This window comes from Apium graveolens, chromosome 10 (assembly GCF_009905375.1).
Source record: "Apium graveolens cultivar Ventura chromosome 10, ASM990537v1, whole genome shotgun sequence".
Taxonomy (NCBI): domain Eukaryota; kingdom Viridiplantae; phylum Streptophyta; class Magnoliopsida; order Apiales; family Apiaceae; genus Apium; species Apium graveolens.
This window is the reverse complement of record NC_133656.1, coordinates 115992151-116010539: the sequence shown is the minus strand read 5'-3', so window position 1 is coordinate 116010539 and position 18389 is coordinate 115992151. Positions and strand designations below refer to the sequence as shown.

The following is an 18389-nucleotide window of genomic DNA, read 5'->3' as shown; positions in this document are numbered from 1 at the left end:
GACAATTATATAAGTTCACTTGAAACCAAGGAAGTTCTGAGTTTATACAATAAAGTACAAAAAAAATTCCTAAGCAACCCTGCACTAATTGATCAAAAACTTCAAGGTATTTCAACATTCTAAATTACAGATGTAATGCAGGATTCTTAAACTAGAAAATGAAATAAATTTGGACAACTTTCCGACTTAACCCAGCTTTCAAGTTTCAGGGACCGACAAATACAGTGTTATATACTAAGACTGAATATTAGTTCAGCTTGCACAATATCATCATATTGTTCAGACCAAATAAAGAGAGCAGTAATAATTTGTTTGTCACAAACTCGCAAACAATGCAGTACCTTTATTATGTGAATGCAGCTATTAGATGGTGCAAAAGGAACACTAGAAACAAAAAATTATAAATTTTCATTTGCAACATTTTAACATAATTTATTTTAAAGTGGTAATGTCACAATCTCAACCACTTTTTTAAGGAAAAAAAATTATAAAATTGACAAGGATTTGGGAGTCACGGCCTATCTTCTGCTATCCTGACAAATTTTTTCCAACCCGTACTAAATGATGTTGATACCTTCATTCCAAAATTGTTTAAATCATCTTTTTTTCTATTCTAGGCAGGAGGCGTAATGTAACCATTACACGCTTAAAAAAGCATCAAGTCAATTACAGATATTCTACTCTCTTACTCTCTGGAAGTCATAACTCATAAGGTCACCTTGCATTACCTCTAATATGCGATCAGCCTAAATAATGTAGAGTATGATACAACTTGATTGAAGAAAGAATGTAGGGGAGGAATCAATCTTCAAAGTTGTAGATTTTTAACCAAGAATTGAGTACATATGTGTATATGTCCAAGCTAGGATTTGCATCAAGGAGTTTATCTGTGTTACACTTTTGTCCTGGTCTCCTGGATGGAACCTTTTATCATCTCGGCTGGTACCTTCCCGATTATAGCAAGCATATCCGCATTTGAAGATTTTAAACCGTCTTGGATGTCTAGACCGTGTGACTCTTGATCATTCAATATATTCTCAATAAGCTTATTAATGCCATTTCCTCTATCCTATATTTAAAAACATATTCACTAAGACATTTTAATCAATCAAGCAAACACTTTATAACACAAAAAAAATATAAGAATGTATTCTATCAAGTTTATATATCTTTAATTTCGAAAGTATATTTACCTGATAATAATTATAAAGTTTGTATAGAGGTTGAACAATACTCCCTCTGTCCCTCCCATTTGTTTACACTTTCCTTTTTGGGACGTCCCTTCCAATTGTTTACATTTCAAAATTTTCCAAAAATAGTAAAGTTTTTATAATTTTTAAATTAACTACATCCACTACTTTTTTCCACTATACCCACTTTACACATATAATATTAATCGGTCCCACTACTTTACTCATTTTTTCAACTTTTCTCCACTACTTTATCATTTTTCTTAAACTCCGCGCCCCACCCAAATGTAAACATTTGGGAGGGACGGAGGGAGTATTTGGTAGTCTAAATGAAAACAAACACGATACAAGAGTGGAAAAGAAAAGTACTCAAAATTATGTTGAACATCTATAATTCCACACAAACATTTATTCTTTAACTAAGAGGCCACACAAATTTGTCAAATCTATTTTGTAGTATTGTTGAAATATACGTTGCCTAATATAATCACAACCTTTATTTACATATTTGTGTCACTCTAATATACAGCAAGTGATGAAATTAACCTTGATTCCTACAACAATGGCAGTTTTCATATGTTTGATATTTACCTTAACTCCTATAGCAATGGCAGTTTTCAGCTTGACCAAATCACCCAATCTTAATGAACCTCATCTCTTATCCTTCACATATATCAGTGGTACATTCTTCGAAGAGGCTAAGCTTGGCAAATGTTTTGTCAGCATTTTTGGGTAGCAATCTGAAGCCAGTAGTATATCCTGTATTTTACGTATCATCAAAAATCTCAAAGTCTCCATAATGAATAACATCATAATTTCACCGTGTTAGGTTAATCACATTAAGGTTTAAAAATTTAAAAATTAAGCGTTGTTTTGGAGAAGATATAAACGAAGAAAAGGCCAATAAAATACACTATATAAACAATTAACATTAGACAATTAGTCGGCCAATAACCAAAATCAGGCAAAGAAATAACCTGCAGTCGAACATTCTTACTGTCTCCAGTTCCGATCATCAAACTACAGTTGTCAATTGCTGCAACCACAACGGGCATCCTTTCAAGAACCCACGTAACATCATTGACCCCTATCGAAAAGTGCTGCTGTTATTCAAAATCAATTCCAATTCCAATTCCAATTCCAATTCCAACTCCGACAGAAACTAAACAAATAACCGAAAGTCGGAGCATATATAAGAAGTTAACCTTGACCCATATCTTATCAGGCACCACACTATCCACACTATCCAAAATTCTTGCAGACTCTATTTCTCTGTTAACATTCAATCATCAAAACCATTAAAGATTCAATTTTTTTATCACAAGAATCTCACCACATTAACAAAAAATCAAAAGGGTTCATCAAACCAATTCAAGATTCAATTTTTATCACAAAAATCTCACTAAATTAACAAAAAATCAAAAAGGTTTAGCATAAATTTACCTCTAAATCAAACCAATTCAAGATTTAATTTTTATCACAAACAATTCACTAAATTAACAAAAAAATCAAAAGGGCTTAGAAAATATTTACCTCTGAATTTATTTAAGCAGCTGAACAAGATTTTCACCATCAAAGCAACTAAAACATTCATATATACACACAAATTTAGTCACAACCCATTAGTTCAAACACTAAATATACACACAAACATGAATATATATACTTAAATTACTAGTTTTGATTGATGAACACTAGCAGAGATGATTCTTTGTGTGTTTTTGCTCCTTTTTTGTTGTATTTTGTTATTTTATTTTCATTAATTTTTTTTAATTTAATTTAAATATTTTGATGGCTTTTAAAAGCTGTTGATTTTGATTTCTAAAACCCTAATATAAACCCCATACAGGCCCAAATTATAACCCAAGTTTGTAAAAGCCGATGTAAGAATCTTTTTAGCCCTTTTATACATGTCTGTTGGGTTTTTCATGGCCGAACCCAGTTAAGTCAGTTACGAGTATTATAATTTATTAATTTTTAATATCTCTGAAAACAAAACGAAGAAACTTGATCAGCAATAATGACCCGTTCAGGACGAGACAACCCATCACCACGGGAAACTTGATCAGCACCGATCACCCGTTCAGGAAGAGGCAATACAGGGGGGCTGACATTTTCAACAGTTTTTTTTTGTACGCTTGGATCTACAAGAACAATGAGACAAATTATACATATACTTGGTAGTGTACTCTAAAAGAAACATTAAGATATACACACTCACTTTTGTTAAAACATAAGTGATCAAGTACATGAAAAATTATAGTCCTTTAGTTTAGGATCCAAATTTGAAAAGGAACACATAAATGGAGAGGGTGTAAATACCTGATGCGTAGCCAATGCATCACTAGTCACACTACTTGTACCACTGACATAAACATCCACAGTTGCAGAATCCTCACAGAATTCACGCATGCTCCTTATGTCTCTGTCGCTTGAAATTGTCACAAGGTTATTACTTGTGTTTGGTAGCAAATACTTGACAGTAATAGAACTACGATCAAGTTTCCACATATCTGCCATCTCTACTTTCAATTCATCAAAACGAGTGTTATCATCAACACCAATAGCATAAGCATCCCCACCCATGTATGCCCATGAACCATCCTCGGACATCACAAGCTTAGCACCAGACCGACAAACAAGAATATGCTTTTTTATCGGCATTCTTTCAGATTCAACAATTTCCTGACAACAAAAGCCTAATGTCCATCAAATCCTTTCAAAAACACATCTAAAGTATTCAGATTGCACAAAATCTACATCATTCAGCCTTTAAAAAACTATTAAAAGAAAAAGAAGATGAAAATACTTGGATAAACTTTCCACATAGCATCTCTATCCCTGTAAACCTCAAATTTTGTCTTCTCATCTTCCACTATAGTGGTTTTGCTAATTTGACTCACATGAAGCTCAGATTTTCACATAGGTTTTCGTAAATTCTCATCAACTAACCACTTTGTAATGAATTCACGACTAAATTCTGTTATTTCGAATCATACTTGGTTTTACTAATTGAACTCAAATAAAGCTCAAATCTTTACAACATGGGTTTCTTAAATTACCAAGAGCACATAAATAAAATTAACATCAAAATACCCAAATTGCAATGAATTTAATACTAATTTCTGTTTTATACAATTATTCTTGGTTTTGCCAGTTGAACTCCAACAAAGCTCAGATTTTTACAAAATGGGTTCTCTTGAATTACCAAGAACACATCAAATTATCACCAAATTACCCAAATTGCAATGAATTCGATACTAATTTCAATTTTTCATAATTACTCTTTGTTTTTCTAATCAAACTCAACTAAAGTTCAAATTTTTACAACATGGGTTCTCTTGAATCACCAAGAAAACATCACATTATCATCAAAATACCCAAATTGCAATGAATTTCAATACTAAATTCACATTCTTGATATATCAAAGAGAAAAAAAGAAACAAAAAATTCAAGAAAATAAAGTTGCAATTCAAAAGGTGGGATCTTTTTACTAACCTGAAATCAAAAGATTGAAAGCACCGCTAAGCAAGACATGAATTTGATTAGATTATTTGCCCCAAAAACCCTTTCGGTGTGATTTTTATTCCAACAAGGGTAAAATATAAAAAATATACGGGGCACTGTTTCTAAAGAGCAAAAAATAATCCGTGGCACTCTCTAAAAAAAATATTTTTGGGATTAATTTTGTGTTTACTATTATTATTATTATACTACTATTATGCCCTCATTTTTCACATTTAATATATTTAAATTGAAAAGAAAAAACATAACAGTATATCATAAACTTAGAATAAACAGTGTAATAAGAATTATTAAAATTAAGACAAAAATAATATGCATCTACCTTTTTATAAAATACTTTATTACACTACATTATTTTAACAAAAATAATTTTGAATATTGTACACGGAGTTAAATTTTCAAGACAAAGGAGGCTAATTTTTAAAAATGTGCAAATTTTACATAATTTTAGTAGTTTTCTTTTTCATGACTAGTTTGTTCATCACTTTATATGATTAGAGTTTATTTTTGTATTATACAAGAATAAACCATGTATGTTTGATGTACGTGCACCTGTTTTTTTCTTTGTGTTTTTTCATTAACCCTTCTTTTCTGGTCACTCATCACATATAAATTTCACTTAATTACTTATCAAATTGTAATATAAAATGATGTCGAATATCAAGAATTTAAACATGAGATGCTTGAGTGTATTTAATTAGCTTAAAAAAAAGACTCATGTTGTTCTTGGGCAAGAACAGATGATAACATGGAAGTCCATCGTGACAGTTCATCTTTGTTGCTAAAAGGATTATCCATGAGATCTCCGAAATATTCCTATATTCTTTTTTATAATTCATTTGAACAGTCAGAAAAACAATGTGCACCAGTCTCTATGATATTGATATAGCATAATATTCGTTTAGAAGTAGATATGAAACTGAAATTTTTGTTAAGTTACCTGTTCTTCTAAAATTTTAATTAACACGAGTAGGTTCTTCTAAAACTTGAAGCATCACGAGTAGGACTTACTTGGATCTTGTTTACCATATTCGCATTCAGTTACTGTCTTACTGACCTGCTGGAAGCCTGGAAGTAAAGTGTACTTGAAAGGCTGGCTACCTTCATTTAGTTCCCAAGTTGTTGCATTTAAACTTGTCCATCTCACTTAAGCAAACATGCATGCAGTATGCGTTTTGAAGTAGTATGAAACGGAGACGAAACAGACACTATGTAAGCCATGTGAAGGAAAATGTCACACAAAGGCTATGTCCAGAAAATCGGAATTTCAGTACTGCTGTCTGTTGACAAATCCAATTAAAATGCTAATCCAACCAAAAGTGCTTCGTAACCAACCCCTTAGCCAGGGACACGTTATACTGTGCAGTCTGCATTGTTATTTAAATGCAATTTGTGTTCTTCACATTCTACAAAGATCTGTTGCATGTGTCATGAATTTTGTAAGGTAGTGTCACAAAGTATGGACAATGTAATTGGTATTTCGTGCATCTGTGATTGTAATTTTGCCTTTTCAGATTACATAAAACCTCAGTAATTTGGAATTTTCGATTGAGCTACTGAAGCAGGTGACATTAATAAAGTTTTGTTTGACAGTAGGTGTAGACGTCTGCAGGCCAAGAATGTTCTTATGTTTTTCTTAAAAAAGAAATTGTTAAAACAACTTACTCTCGCTTCTGATGAATTTTCTTGTTTATGATATATTGGCCATTAGTGATTGATTTGCTTCGTACACCCACGTTCTTAGGCATGACTGGTGAATCGATTCTTCACTAGAGATAAGAGAAAGGAAAGTCGACGATAAAGACAACTTGTGGCTCCATTTCTAAGAAATAAGGGAGATTTTATTCTTGGAAAAAAAAAATTAAATCCGCTACCTCAGGTAAGTTCCAAGCTTCTCAGCTAACTTAGGTAGTGTGATAGATAACGAAAATCTAGTGATAGTGTAGCCCTCTGTTTAGAGCGTTTGTTGTTATTATTGAAGATAATTTGTTGTTGTTATTATTGTAGATAAGCTAAAATTTCTACAAGAGAAAGGGAATGTAAAAACTAAGTAAAAATTTACTATATTCACAAGTCTCCTTCAGGCACAAACACACACTCATATGATACTGGAGATCTTGTTTGTATGCATGTGGATAGTTGTCATGGCTGATATTTTAGTGTTGGCATACGCTTTGGAATTATCATTTTGATCATTTATTATGTATGAAGGCTTGATCAGTTTTTGTTTGTCTTACATATTTGTAATTTGGATTAGTACTTGAATGCTAAAAGCACCTGCCGAAAATAATAAAAAAAGGCAGGTCACACAAGATGCTGCGCTGCAGATTGAGAGGAAAGGATTGTTTAATTATTTTAGTTGAACATTTCCTGATCTGACTAGAATTTCAATTTTTCCTGGTTGTCGCTTCTTTATCTGCTTGCTCACCAGTTCTGACACTTATAAAACTTCATTTGCAGTTTGTTTATCTCCAATTTCGAGTTTCTTAGCCTGCTGACCAGAAGAAAGCAAAGCTCAGTTGGTTAATAGTCTTGGCATTATAACATGGCCAATGATGTTAGCGAAGATACGAGTGGAACCTCAACAACCTTTGTCCTAGATAAAGGGGTGGAAAGAAGTTCTGGAGCTAATGGTCCGAAACAGAAGGAGAGTGACAATATAGTCCCCTTCCACAAACTCTTTTCATTTGCGGATTCTGTAGATGTTATACTTATGATATTCGGTATCATTGGCTCTATTGGCAATGGAGTGAGCATGCCCTTGATGACTGTCCTTTATGGGCAATTGGCTAATTCTTTTGGACACAATCAAGATACAGTTGATGTAGTCCAGGCGGTTTCAAAGGTAAGTAATCCTGATTCTACATGCAGAATTTCCAGTTTCAGTTGAAATCTTTATTCAAGGACAAGTATTTAAAGTGATCGTTTAATTACTTTCCAGCAAATCATCTTACACTGAATTTGTTAAAATGTTGATATTTTGTAAACTGTTGGCATCAGGTAGCGCTAAGATTTGTTTATGTGGGGCTAGGAACTGGTGTAGCATCATTTCTCCGTAAGTGATTATTACATTAAATGTCAGTGTAAAACTCCATATGTTAAAGTAGAAGATATATGCATTCAGATTTAAACTCAAATTCGAAATACCTTCAATTTTGTTTGTCAGAGGTGGCTTGCTGGATGGTAACCGGAGAAAGACAGGCATCAAGGATAAGAAAGTTATATCTTCAAAATATATTAAGACAAGATATTACATTTTTTGATATGGAAACGAATACAGGAGAAGTTATCGGAAGAATGTCTGGTGACACCGTTCTCATACAAGATGCCATGGGCGAGAAGGTAAAAGCTTCTAAAGATTACAGTAACTAGCTAACTTTTCCTGGAAGGAAAATATCAGTATTCTGAAGAGAGGATAGAACGATTGTCAGTTTGTCACAGTTCCAACTCTATGTTCTATACCTTGATATGTTTCTGAAATTTTTGTGTTTGAAAATGTTGCAAAAAGTAAAATTCATTATTTTGCTGTAGGTTGGGAAATTCATACAGCTGATGGTATCATTTGTTGGAGGCTATTTTGTAGCTTTCATCAACGGATGGCTCCTTACATTTGTCCTGATGAGTTCTATTCCACCAATTGTGATGGCTGGTGGAATGATGTCCCATGTTAGCTCCAAGATGTCTACTCGTGGACAAGATGCTTATGCAAGAGCAGCAACAATTGTGGAACAAACAATTGGATCAATAAGAACGGTAATTTCTCATCCCTGAATTAAGTTTAAACATGAACACTCAACATTGAGTTTTAACTAATGCAACTGTGAGTAGGCTTGCCATTATAACCACTTCCGATTTTTTTTTTATTAGTATCACCATTTAAAAAAAAAATTGTAGGTTGCTTCTTTTACCGGGGAGAGACAAGCTGTCGTCAACTACAACAAATCTCTTACAAGTGCTTATAAATCAGGTGTTCAGGAAGGCTTTGCTTCTGGACTAGGACTAGGAACAGTTATGTCAGTTGCATTTTGCAGTTATGGAATGGCTGTCTGGTTTGGTGCAAAGCTGGTTATAGAAAAAGGCTATTCCGGGGGTACTGTGATTGTTGTCATTGTTGCTGTTCTTACTGGTGCTATGTAAGAAATTTTTTTAATCTGATCAATCATTCCACTTTAACTCTAGTGACATTTAACTGTATACTCTATGGCCTGAAATAGCCTTCGACTAGTCGATTTATTTGCTTTGAATATATATTTTATTGTTCTAGTATTTTGAAATCTTGTGCCAAGCTGTCTGTTCACAGGTCTCTTGGGCAGGCTTCTCCTTGCATGAGTGCATTTGCAGCAGGTAGAGCTGCCGCTTTCAAAATGTTTGAAACTATAAATAGGAGGCCTGATATAGATCCATATGATACTCGAGGAAAAAAATTAGATGACATTCAAGGTGATATAGAGTTGAGAGATGTCTCCTTTAGTTATCCAGCAAGACCTGATGAGCAAATATTTAGTGGATTCTCTCTTGCCATCCCCAGCGGGACAACTGCAGCTTTGGTTGGACAGAGTGGAAGTGGAAAGTCTACAGTGATAAGTCTGATAGAGAGATTTTACGATCCACAAGGCGGTGAGGTTCTTATAGATGGAACAAACCTTAAGGAATTTCAGCTGAAATGGATAAGAGAAAAAATTGGCCTTGTTAGTCAAGAACCTGTTTTGTTTTCATCTAGCATAAAGGACAACATTGCTTATGGTAAGGATGGTGCAACTGTTGAGGAGATCAGAGCAGCATGTGAGCTAGCCAATGCTGCTAAATTCATTGATAAACTACCTCAGGTTTGGATCATATCCATATGATTTCTTTAGTTTAACTGATTAGTATAGCTTTCTCTATTGTTCATTCCGGGGACAGTATGTCAACTGACCCTTGAATTTATTAATAGGGACTGGACACTATGGTGGGTGAGCATGGAACTCAGCTTTCTGGTGGACAGAAGCAGAGAGTGGCCATAGCCAGAGCAATTCTAAAGGACCCGCGAATCCTACTTCTTGATGAAGCAACTAGTGCACTTGATGCAGAATCTGAGAGAATTGTGCAAGAGGCATTGGACAGGATAATGGTTAACAGAACCACTGTCATCGTGGCACATCGCTTGAGTACAGTGATAAATGCTGATATGATTGCAGTGATCCATCTGGGGAAGATGGTAGAAAAAGGTAACATCCAATATCACAATTTATGTTCTTACTCCACAATTTATGTTTGAACTTGGAAGGACAATAAGCTGTTGTATTCTTTCAGGCACCCACGTTGAATTACTAGAAAATACTGAAGGGCCATACTCTCAGCTTATAAAATTGCAAGAAGTGAGCAAAAAAGGTGTTAGTGACCGTGACAAGACAGACATAGGTTCAGGAAGTGGCAGAGGTTCAAGCCAAAGGATGCACAGTTCCATCAGTAGGGTATCTTCTGGTATAGGAAATAGCAGCAGCCGTCGTTCACTCACCCTATCGTTTCGTTTACCCACAGGTCTAACTGAAATCACAATAGGAGAACCTGCACCTAAACCTGAACGTGAACCTATAGACCCTCTCCAGAAAATAAATCCAGAAGTTCCCCTTAGAAGGCTTGCATATCTTAACAAGCCTGAGATTCCTGTCCTGTTTGCAGGATCACTAGCTGCTATCATGAACGGTGTTACATATCCTATATTTGGTGTGATACTTTCAAGCACTATTAAAATCCTATTTGAGCCACCTCATGAATTAAGCAAAGACTCAAAGTTCTGGGCCCTGATGTTTGTAGCCCTTGGAATGGCATCATTTGTTGCATATCCAGCACAGTCATACTTTTTTGCTGTGGCCGGTTGTAAGTTAATAAGAAGGATTAGATCTTTGTGCTTCGAGAAGGTGGCAAACATGGAAGTAGGATGGTTCGACAAGCCTGAAAACTCAAGCGGGGCAATTGGTGCCAGACTTTCTACAGATGCAGCCACCGTGCGTGCTTTAGTTGGTGATAGACTTGGACAACTAGTTCAAGATGCAGCTTCAGCAGTTTCTGGTTTAGTTATTGCTTTTGTAGCATGTTGGCAGTTGGCATTTATCATTCTTGGTTTAATACCCTTGGTAGCAGTCAATGGGTATGTTCAGACAATGTTCTTATCAGGATTCAGTTCAGATGCAAAGGTTTGTAAAATTTCAAAAAAAAATCTATTTATACAGAATTTCAGGCTTGTGTTTTTTCATGTTCCAATTATTAACTACCTACAGGCAATGTATGAGGACGCAAGCCAAGTTGCAACTGATGCAGTTGGGAGTATAAGAACAATTGCTTCTTTCTGTGCCGAAGAGAAAGTAATTGAATTGTATACGAAGAAATGTGAAGTTCCAAAGAAGGATGGGATAAGGCAAGGACTGGTTTGTGGAATAGGGTTCGGCTTATCTTCTGCTGTACTATTTTTTGTTTATGCAGTTAGCTTTTATGCCGGATCACGTTTTGTTGCACAAGGGATAACGCATTTCGGAAACGTTTATCGTGTAAGAACCTGCATTTTCCACATTTTTCAAGATCATTCATGTCTAAATGTAGATGATTAGACTATTGTGAGATGTTACTTGCCTTGCAGGTTTTCTTTGCGCTGAGTATGGCTGCTATCAGTATTTCTCAATCAAGTTCTGTGGCATCAGATTCATTCAAAGCTAGAACTGCTGCTGCATCTATTTTTGCCATCCTGGACAGAAAGACGGAAATAGACCCGAATGAAGAATCTGGTATTACTTTACCAAATTTAAACGGAGACATACAGTTACACCACCTAAGCTTCACATATCCAACTCGGCCTGATATTCAAATTTTACGAGACCTTAGCTTGACAATTCGAAGTGGCAAGGCAAGGCATTCTTACTTGCAAGATTTTGGTAGTGTTCAAATCCAAGTATTTATATTTTTCTCTTTTCCGATGATATTTTGCAGACAGTTGCTTTAGTTGGAGAAAGTGGAAGCGGGAAATCAACTGTGATTGCACTTCTGGAAAGATTTTATGATCCAAACTCAGGTAACATCACACTTGATGGGGTCGAGATACGAACTTTACAGGTGAAATGGTTAAGGCAACAGATGGGGCTTGTAAGCCAAGAACCAGCCTTGTTCAATGATACAATTAGAGGCAACATTGCTTATGGTAAGGGTGGGGATGCAACTGAAGCTGAAGTTATAGCTGCAGCAGAAAAATCCAATGCTCATCAGTTCATAAGCGGATTGCAACAGGTAAGAGAAACACACAAGTGAACCAATTGTACATTCTATTGATCAAAAACAAAATTGCAAGAATTGTAAGATTAGGTCTGATACAATCTCTATTTGATGGAAACTTGTAGGGGTATGATACAGTAGTGGGGGAGAGAGGAATACAGTTATCCGGTGGACAGAAGCAGCGTGTAGCCATTGCTCGTGCCATTGTCAAAAGTCCGAAGATACTACTTCTAGACGAAGCTACAAGTGCTTTAGATGCTGAATCAGAGAGAGTTGTACAAGATGCACTGGACCAGGTGATGGTGAACCGGACAACAGTTGTAGTAGCTCATCGCCTATCCACCATCAAAGGCGCGGATGTGATTGCTGTGGTTAAAAATGGAGTCATTGTGGAGAAAGGTAAACATGAGAAATTGATCAGCATCCAAGATGGTTTTTATGCATCTCTAGTTGCGCTCCACACTAGCAACACAAAGTAGGAGCCTAACTGACTGTTCCATTGTAAATTGCTTCTTGTTTCAAGCAGTTGTAATATGACTTTTCTTTCTTCTATTTAATTTTTAGTACTATTTGAGATGATTAAAAATATTAAATACAGATATTAATAATTAAGCATTGGGTGTCATCTTAGCCACCTATGTAGCTATAGTCCTATACTATCTTCAAGAACTTCATATAAAACACTTTACAAAAAGTTGAAAAATATCATATTCCGTTAAATTTGCCTTTAGAGAAAGAAGTAACAAGTATACAGTACAACATGAAGGCTGGAGCTACATCAAGAACTAATCTGTGAAGTTTTTTCAATACTCACTCGTCGTCACTTTCATCGCTGTATGAAACCAGACCACTCAAACTACTACTAACAGGACGGGATTTATCACCATCACCATGTGTTGAAGGTGCCACTGTACCTATATCAGTTCTTGCAATCTCTAGAGATTCTGATGGCTTTTCCACATCCACCTTTGCTTTCTTTGCCTGTGGTTTAACTTTTATAATCATGCCTAAAGGACGATTCTTTTTTCCAGTTAGCTTTTTTGGTTCCTGCAAAGAGCTTAACTAATCAGTAATGACTATTAACACTACCTTTCAAGTAAAAACTAACACAACATCTCTAAATCCCACGTCCTGTTAGATATGATAACTGAAGTGCAACTCCTCCACAGTCAGTCATGTAAGTAGTGACATGTTCCTTGTGGATGCCTTAAAAATGTATCTCAGCAGAGATAACATTACTGGAACTTCTTAAGGAGTTACGGTATAAACTTTCGGATAGAAAAATAACATAAATAGTACTAGACTAAACCTCACCCTTAAATCATTTCTATTTAAGGTCCATGCATATGGCACAAATATCATCTAGTAATTCAATAAACACTTGAAATCAAATTAAAACCTAACCTGAACTTTGGGGATAGGGGGTGCTTCCTTAATCTCATGGACAATGACAGATTGTGCATCAACAGCTGCCTGAAAATGGTAAAAAAAAGTAGATTACAGGAAAAGAACCGGCAGTAGCTTCTTAACAAAGTACAATAAATGAAACAAAATGAGGAGAAATGAATTAATGAGAGATCATGTTAGATGTACATTACTGTGACAAATTGATAATTATGGTAAGATCTTCAAAATTATCTAGAGTGCCATTACAAAAAAGGGAACCAGTTATTTATTATGAAACCATCATTATAATATTATGCACAACAGGTAATGCAAATATTGGCTATCAAAGGCACACAAAAAATTAATACAACATTTTATGCTATTTGATATTTATATGCCCGAGTGCGAGAAAGCCACTGAAATATGTCCTCCAACAATAAGCTATTGTAATACTCCCCAGGTTCCAAAAAGTAAGGCTTTTGACCTATTTATAAAACAAAGTGCTTTGGAAAATGCTTACAATCAAATTTTCTTTTTTTAGTTTAAAACATAAAAATAATATACATATTCATTAAAATGGAAGAGATAAAGATTAAGACATGTTTCTAAAAGCACATTGAACTACTTAACAAGTCAACCAACTTATATTTGGGACTAGAATTAGTAAATGACTCATCTACACAAGAACATGTTCCTATTTCCAAAATTTCAGGATAATTGACCCTCCAATTGATGGTACACGTAGATCGTGTAGAGTTCTAGCAACTAAACACATAGGAAAATACAAAATAAAAATCATACTAGTATATACATGAGTCTGTGCAAGTGTGCCCTACATTTTAATCAAACTGTAAGAAACAAGACATAAACAAAGCAAGAGCATTCTACCTGAAATTTTTGCAGCTGTTCAGCCTCTTCAGCTGCCATTTGCCTTTCATATTCTCTCCTGGACTAGATAACAACCCAAGTTTAGCAAAATAGGAATACATAGATGACAATAAGAGCAGGCAAGACGACTGAACAGTTTCAACTTATACACTTCATGTAAAAAACCGTGAATCATCTGTAAGTAAGGAGGTACAGCCAGCAAGTTTTACGGAATTTACAAGGAAAAAACATTAGCAATGAGGTTTGAATAAATAATGGTCAAACTGAGAATTCCTTAAAAATAATCACTTTATTTCGCAAACAAATAAATTATCTCTTGTGTTTATCACTTATTACTGTTACCAAGGCACATACTACTTCAGACTTTCAAGTTGTGAACATCCAGCAAATAATGACTAATACAATAACTCCTTCTTGAGATGATATTTAACTAGACTAAAATTCGTATGGTGAACCAAACTGTTAGGAACTGCAGCATAATCTATGTTACCCGGACTCGGGTATGGGTGTCGGACACGGGTTCGTATCCAAGTGTCGGACTCGGCAATATTCTGAAAAATTTACATGTTTTTGGCCTAAAATAAGTGGCTGGTCCGACACGGGTACTCGAAGCAAAATGAAGAGTCTGGGTAACTAAGAGCATAATAACACTGAGGAGTAGCATCGAGTAATAGAAGTATTAAGGGTATTTGTGTCATTACTGAGTTAGTTGGTTACTCCCTCAGTCCCACAGGATTGTTTACGTTACATTTCGGCACGGTTTTCAATGCTCGTTTAAAGTATACTTACATAATATTTTTTTTTTAAAAAAAATTCTGAAAAAAAGTTTCATGTTTAAACTTTTATTCAAAAAAAATTTTAAGAAAAAACATTATGAAACTATACTTTATTGAAGTCTCGAAATACGTGCAAACAATGTTATGTACGTAAACTATCCAGCGGGACAGAGGGAGTAGTTTTTGGTTATTAGGAGTCTATAAATAGATGTCAAGGTTGTATTTTTCATATCATGCTTAATGATGAGAATATCAGAAAATGGCCAATAGGACTTGTGTTCAACTGATTTCTCTCTCTAGAACCTATCTTCATCTGCAAGATAATCTGCATCTCTATAACTCGCTGTCTTACTCTAAATCTCTATTGCAAGTGCAACTACCCTCTACCTATTATTTCTGTGCTTGTATCGCTGTTATTCTACCTGTAACTTATCTACTATCCAAGCACACACACACACACATATCTTCACTTTGAGATGAAGGCCGAATGACAATTTATGCAGGCAGCACTCATATCTCTAGATAATGCAAGGCAAAGAGCCTGTTAAAGAACTGCTTAAAGGGCATAATGAGTAAAAACTGCGATATCATTGGCAGAAGAATGTAACGTTGAATTTTAATGATTGGATTTCATCAGCAAGAGTACTCGATCAAAAAGAATTGTGAAAAAAAAAACATAATCTCACCATCTCTAGTCTATCAAGAAACTCAGTTTCATCTTCATCTAAAGCCTTTGGAGGTCCTGCAAAAGAAATGATTAGCTTAAACTTTTTTTTACTAATATAGTCTATAGAAGCAAGGCAAATTTAACATCATGCATTCCTATAGTAATATATAACATACTCGAAACATTTAAATAGGGTTTTATTACTTACTGTGTTTGAATCTTTCATTGAATTCCGCATCTTTCTTGTCTTTGTTTTCCTTAAGGACCTTTAGTTGCAGAATTAAAACAAAAAGATGCAAGTGATATCAATACAAATACGGCAATTCAAATACTTCATCAAGCTAAACACGAGTTTTAAATTACTCGAACCGCAAGCAGTAACAAGCTTTCATTTTTTTTTTGATTATTTACTATTCAAGTCAGCCCCAAATGGAATCTTTTTTTTCTTTCCTTGCCTGCGCCAAGCAAGCCCTAACCTCAACATTACCGAGAACTAGTCATATCCACTAGGCTACTGATTCACTCACTTAATCCACTCTGTACACCCAAACTCAACCATATCAAAATTTCATCAATTCAAGTTCCAAAACTTGAAATTTACAGCCCGGTTAATCCCTTGAACAAAACAAAATTTCCCCAAACTAACCGGAATTTCCCCTCTATAAAACCCGACATAGTACATACATCCAAATTACAATTTACAAACATACATTCTTCAAACCAACAAATCTTGAAAAACAATGCAAACAAAAAACTGAAAAAATAAAGAAAATCGAATAAACAAAAACCTCGAAAAGGGGTCTATCTCTTTGAGCAGTACCATCTTCAAGCCTAGCACCTCTGGTTCTTTTAGCCTCTTCTAACTGCACCCCATAATTCAAATATGTTAAAAATCGAAACTTTATGAAATATAATTAGGGTTCTTCAAAAATTAAAAGATGGGCCATTATAAAGATTGAATATATGTATGTATATGAAACCTGGTCTTCGGAGATGAAGTTCATGAGGCGTATAGGAGGAGGAAGCCCATCGTCTGCCATGGTTCTTTTTCCTTCAGCAAGCTCAGCGTCTCAGACAATTTTATACCGAAAAAGATCAAAATTAACAATTTTTAAGTGGATTATCAGGGGGGATTTTTGGAAAAGGTTAATATTAAGAAGCTGTGCAGCTGAGGGCCGGGGGACAAAATCAGACACGACCCGAAATCCGACACGAATCCAACCTGCAAAAATATGAATTAGGGTTAGGATTTTGACTTTCGGGTCGGGTTGGGGTTGGATAAAAATTTACCCGAAAAAATTGGGTTATTTTCGGGTTGACCCGAAATACCCGAACTTATTTAAATAATTAATATATATTATATATGTATATAAATGGTAGGTTATATGTAACGCCCTCCAGACCCGGGGTATAAGTCTGGGGGTTACTAGCTAATCACCAATTCTGTACAATCTGATTAACAATTAATAAAAAAATGAAATTAAACCCCTTTAACAGTAACCGGGATCTTTTTAGGTTGAAGTATGAAAACAAGAACCACTAACTACTTTTATTACAAACCAACATTCAAAATCTCACAAACTCTCTTTATTACAAACCATTGTCTAATTCATTTTAAACTAAGTTCAACTTTTATTCAAACACACACACTATCTATCAACACTCCACCTGCTCGGGCAACTCAAAGCTTTCTTCCTGGATTGGGATCAACACCTTGGGTATGAGAGGATCCCGAGGCTTGACCCGCTTCTTTACCACTCGAGTCCTGATTGGTTTCATATTCCTTCTTAACTGAAAACAATAAGGTGAATAACAACAAAAGGGGTGAGCCAAAAATTGCTCAACAAGTCCACAAAATATAAACAGTGTTAAAGCATTTTAAATGAATCCGTCATCCCAGGTATATCTGCAAAGATATAACCTCACAAGAATTGAAAGAAGGCCATTACTGGCGAGTACAAATGAACTAAATTGGACACAAGTTCGCATCTATATTCTGCTGATCAGTCAGAATATAATGCAGATCCATATCTCAATATATAGATCCAGTCGGGTACCCAGGCACTACGGCCCACGTCGAGGCACCAGTCATCCCGGTCCTCAGGATTAAGACACACTCAATCCCAAAATATCATCATTATCCAATCCATCGCTTAGCAACCGGAACAATCGGTATGCTTTGATATATCCCAAATACCAGAATATATCAATCTCAATGCATTATCAATGGAATATGAAACAAGAATTCAAGGAAACGGAGAAATCGAGAATTGAAATGGAATATGAACAAAGGAATAGCAAGTGTATATCAGTGATCAAGAACAATAATCAAGAAAATGCAAATGTGATAAGCATTTGAATCAATATCACTATTCTGAAAGTAGAATAGGGGAAAAACTTGCCTTCTGCGCGACTCACGGCAATTGAATCACTTCTGTCTATCACCTTGGACTATTACAGACTCAACTTGCCTGGCTGGCTTAGCTTATGTTGGCAAAACAGACTGGTTAAGTCACGTCGTACTTCATTTGCATCTTGAATCGATTTCAAACCGTTCCTAACATCTACCCATGCGCTTATGACTGACTCATGTATTACATATATGCAAGTAAGACTCAATTAACCACGTAATACACATAAGCACATAAGCACATAATCATTTTTATGGTTAAAATAATTTTTAAAACCAAAATCGACTCGCTGATCGCTCCCTG

At 35.2% G+C, this 18389-nt stretch overlaps 3 protein-coding genes across 24 annotated transcripts; 1 reads left to right on the top strand and 2 right to left on the bottom strand.

Annotated features, from left to right (window-relative positions):
• Positions 1 to 385: 385 nt before the first annotated feature.
• On the bottom strand, positions 386 to 5838 carry LOC141690102 (uncharacterized). 22 transcript variants are annotated; one of them, XM_074494732.1, is made up of 8 exons: positions 5728 to 5836; positions 3513 to 3875; positions 3216 to 3334; positions 2724 to 2771; positions 2396 to 2462; positions 2168 to 2277; positions 1782 to 1949; positions 386 to 1069 (listed from the first exon to the last, which is right to left on the bottom strand). In XM_074494732.1, exons 1-3 carry the CDS (start codon positions 5743 to 5745, stop codon positions 3266 to 3268), a joined length of 450 nt encoding a protein of 149 aa, XP_074350833.1. In that variant the 5' UTR covers positions 5746 to 5836; the 3' UTR covers positions 386 to 1069; positions 1782 to 1949; positions 2168 to 2277; positions 2396 to 2462; positions 2724 to 2771; positions 3216 to 3265. The 22 variants fall into 22 exon arrangements, with proteins under 22 accessions (XP_074350833.1, XP_074350828.1, XP_074350831.1 ...); XM_074494727.1 differs by having other exon boundaries at positions 2724 to 3334; XM_074494730.1 differs by having other exon boundaries at positions 2168 to 2462.
• Positions 5839 to 6047: 209 nt separating this feature from the next.
• On the top strand, positions 6048 to 12570 carry LOC141690098 (ABC transporter B family member 11-like). Its single transcript, XM_074494712.1, has 13 exons — positions 6048 to 6595; positions 7177 to 7561; positions 7717 to 7771; positions 7883 to 8058; positions 8248 to 8469; positions 8611 to 8849; positions 9017 to 9542; positions 9650 to 9923; positions 10009 to 10892; positions 10977 to 11243; positions 11333 to 11596; positions 11680 to 11973; positions 12084 to 12570. Exons 2-13 carry the CDS (start codon positions 7262 to 7264, stop codon positions 12435 to 12437), a joined length of 3855 nt encoding a protein of 1284 aa, XP_074350813.1. The 5' UTR covers positions 6048 to 6595; positions 7177 to 7261; the 3' UTR covers positions 12438 to 12570.
• An 81-nt stretch (positions 12571 to 12651) lies between these two features.
• LOC141690100 (uncharacterized) lies at positions 12652 to 16857 on the bottom strand. The gene is made up of 7 exons (XM_074494716.1): positions 16656 to 16857; positions 16464 to 16538; positions 15884 to 15941; positions 15695 to 15750; positions 14233 to 14295; positions 13363 to 13431; positions 12652 to 13005 (listed from the first exon to the last, which is right to left on the bottom strand). Exons 1-7 carry the CDS (start codon positions 16713 to 16715, stop codon positions 12769 to 12771), a joined length of 618 nt encoding a protein of 205 aa, XP_074350817.1. The 5' UTR covers positions 16716 to 16857; the 3' UTR covers positions 12652 to 12768.
• Positions 16858 to 18389: the final 1532 nt, after the last annotated feature.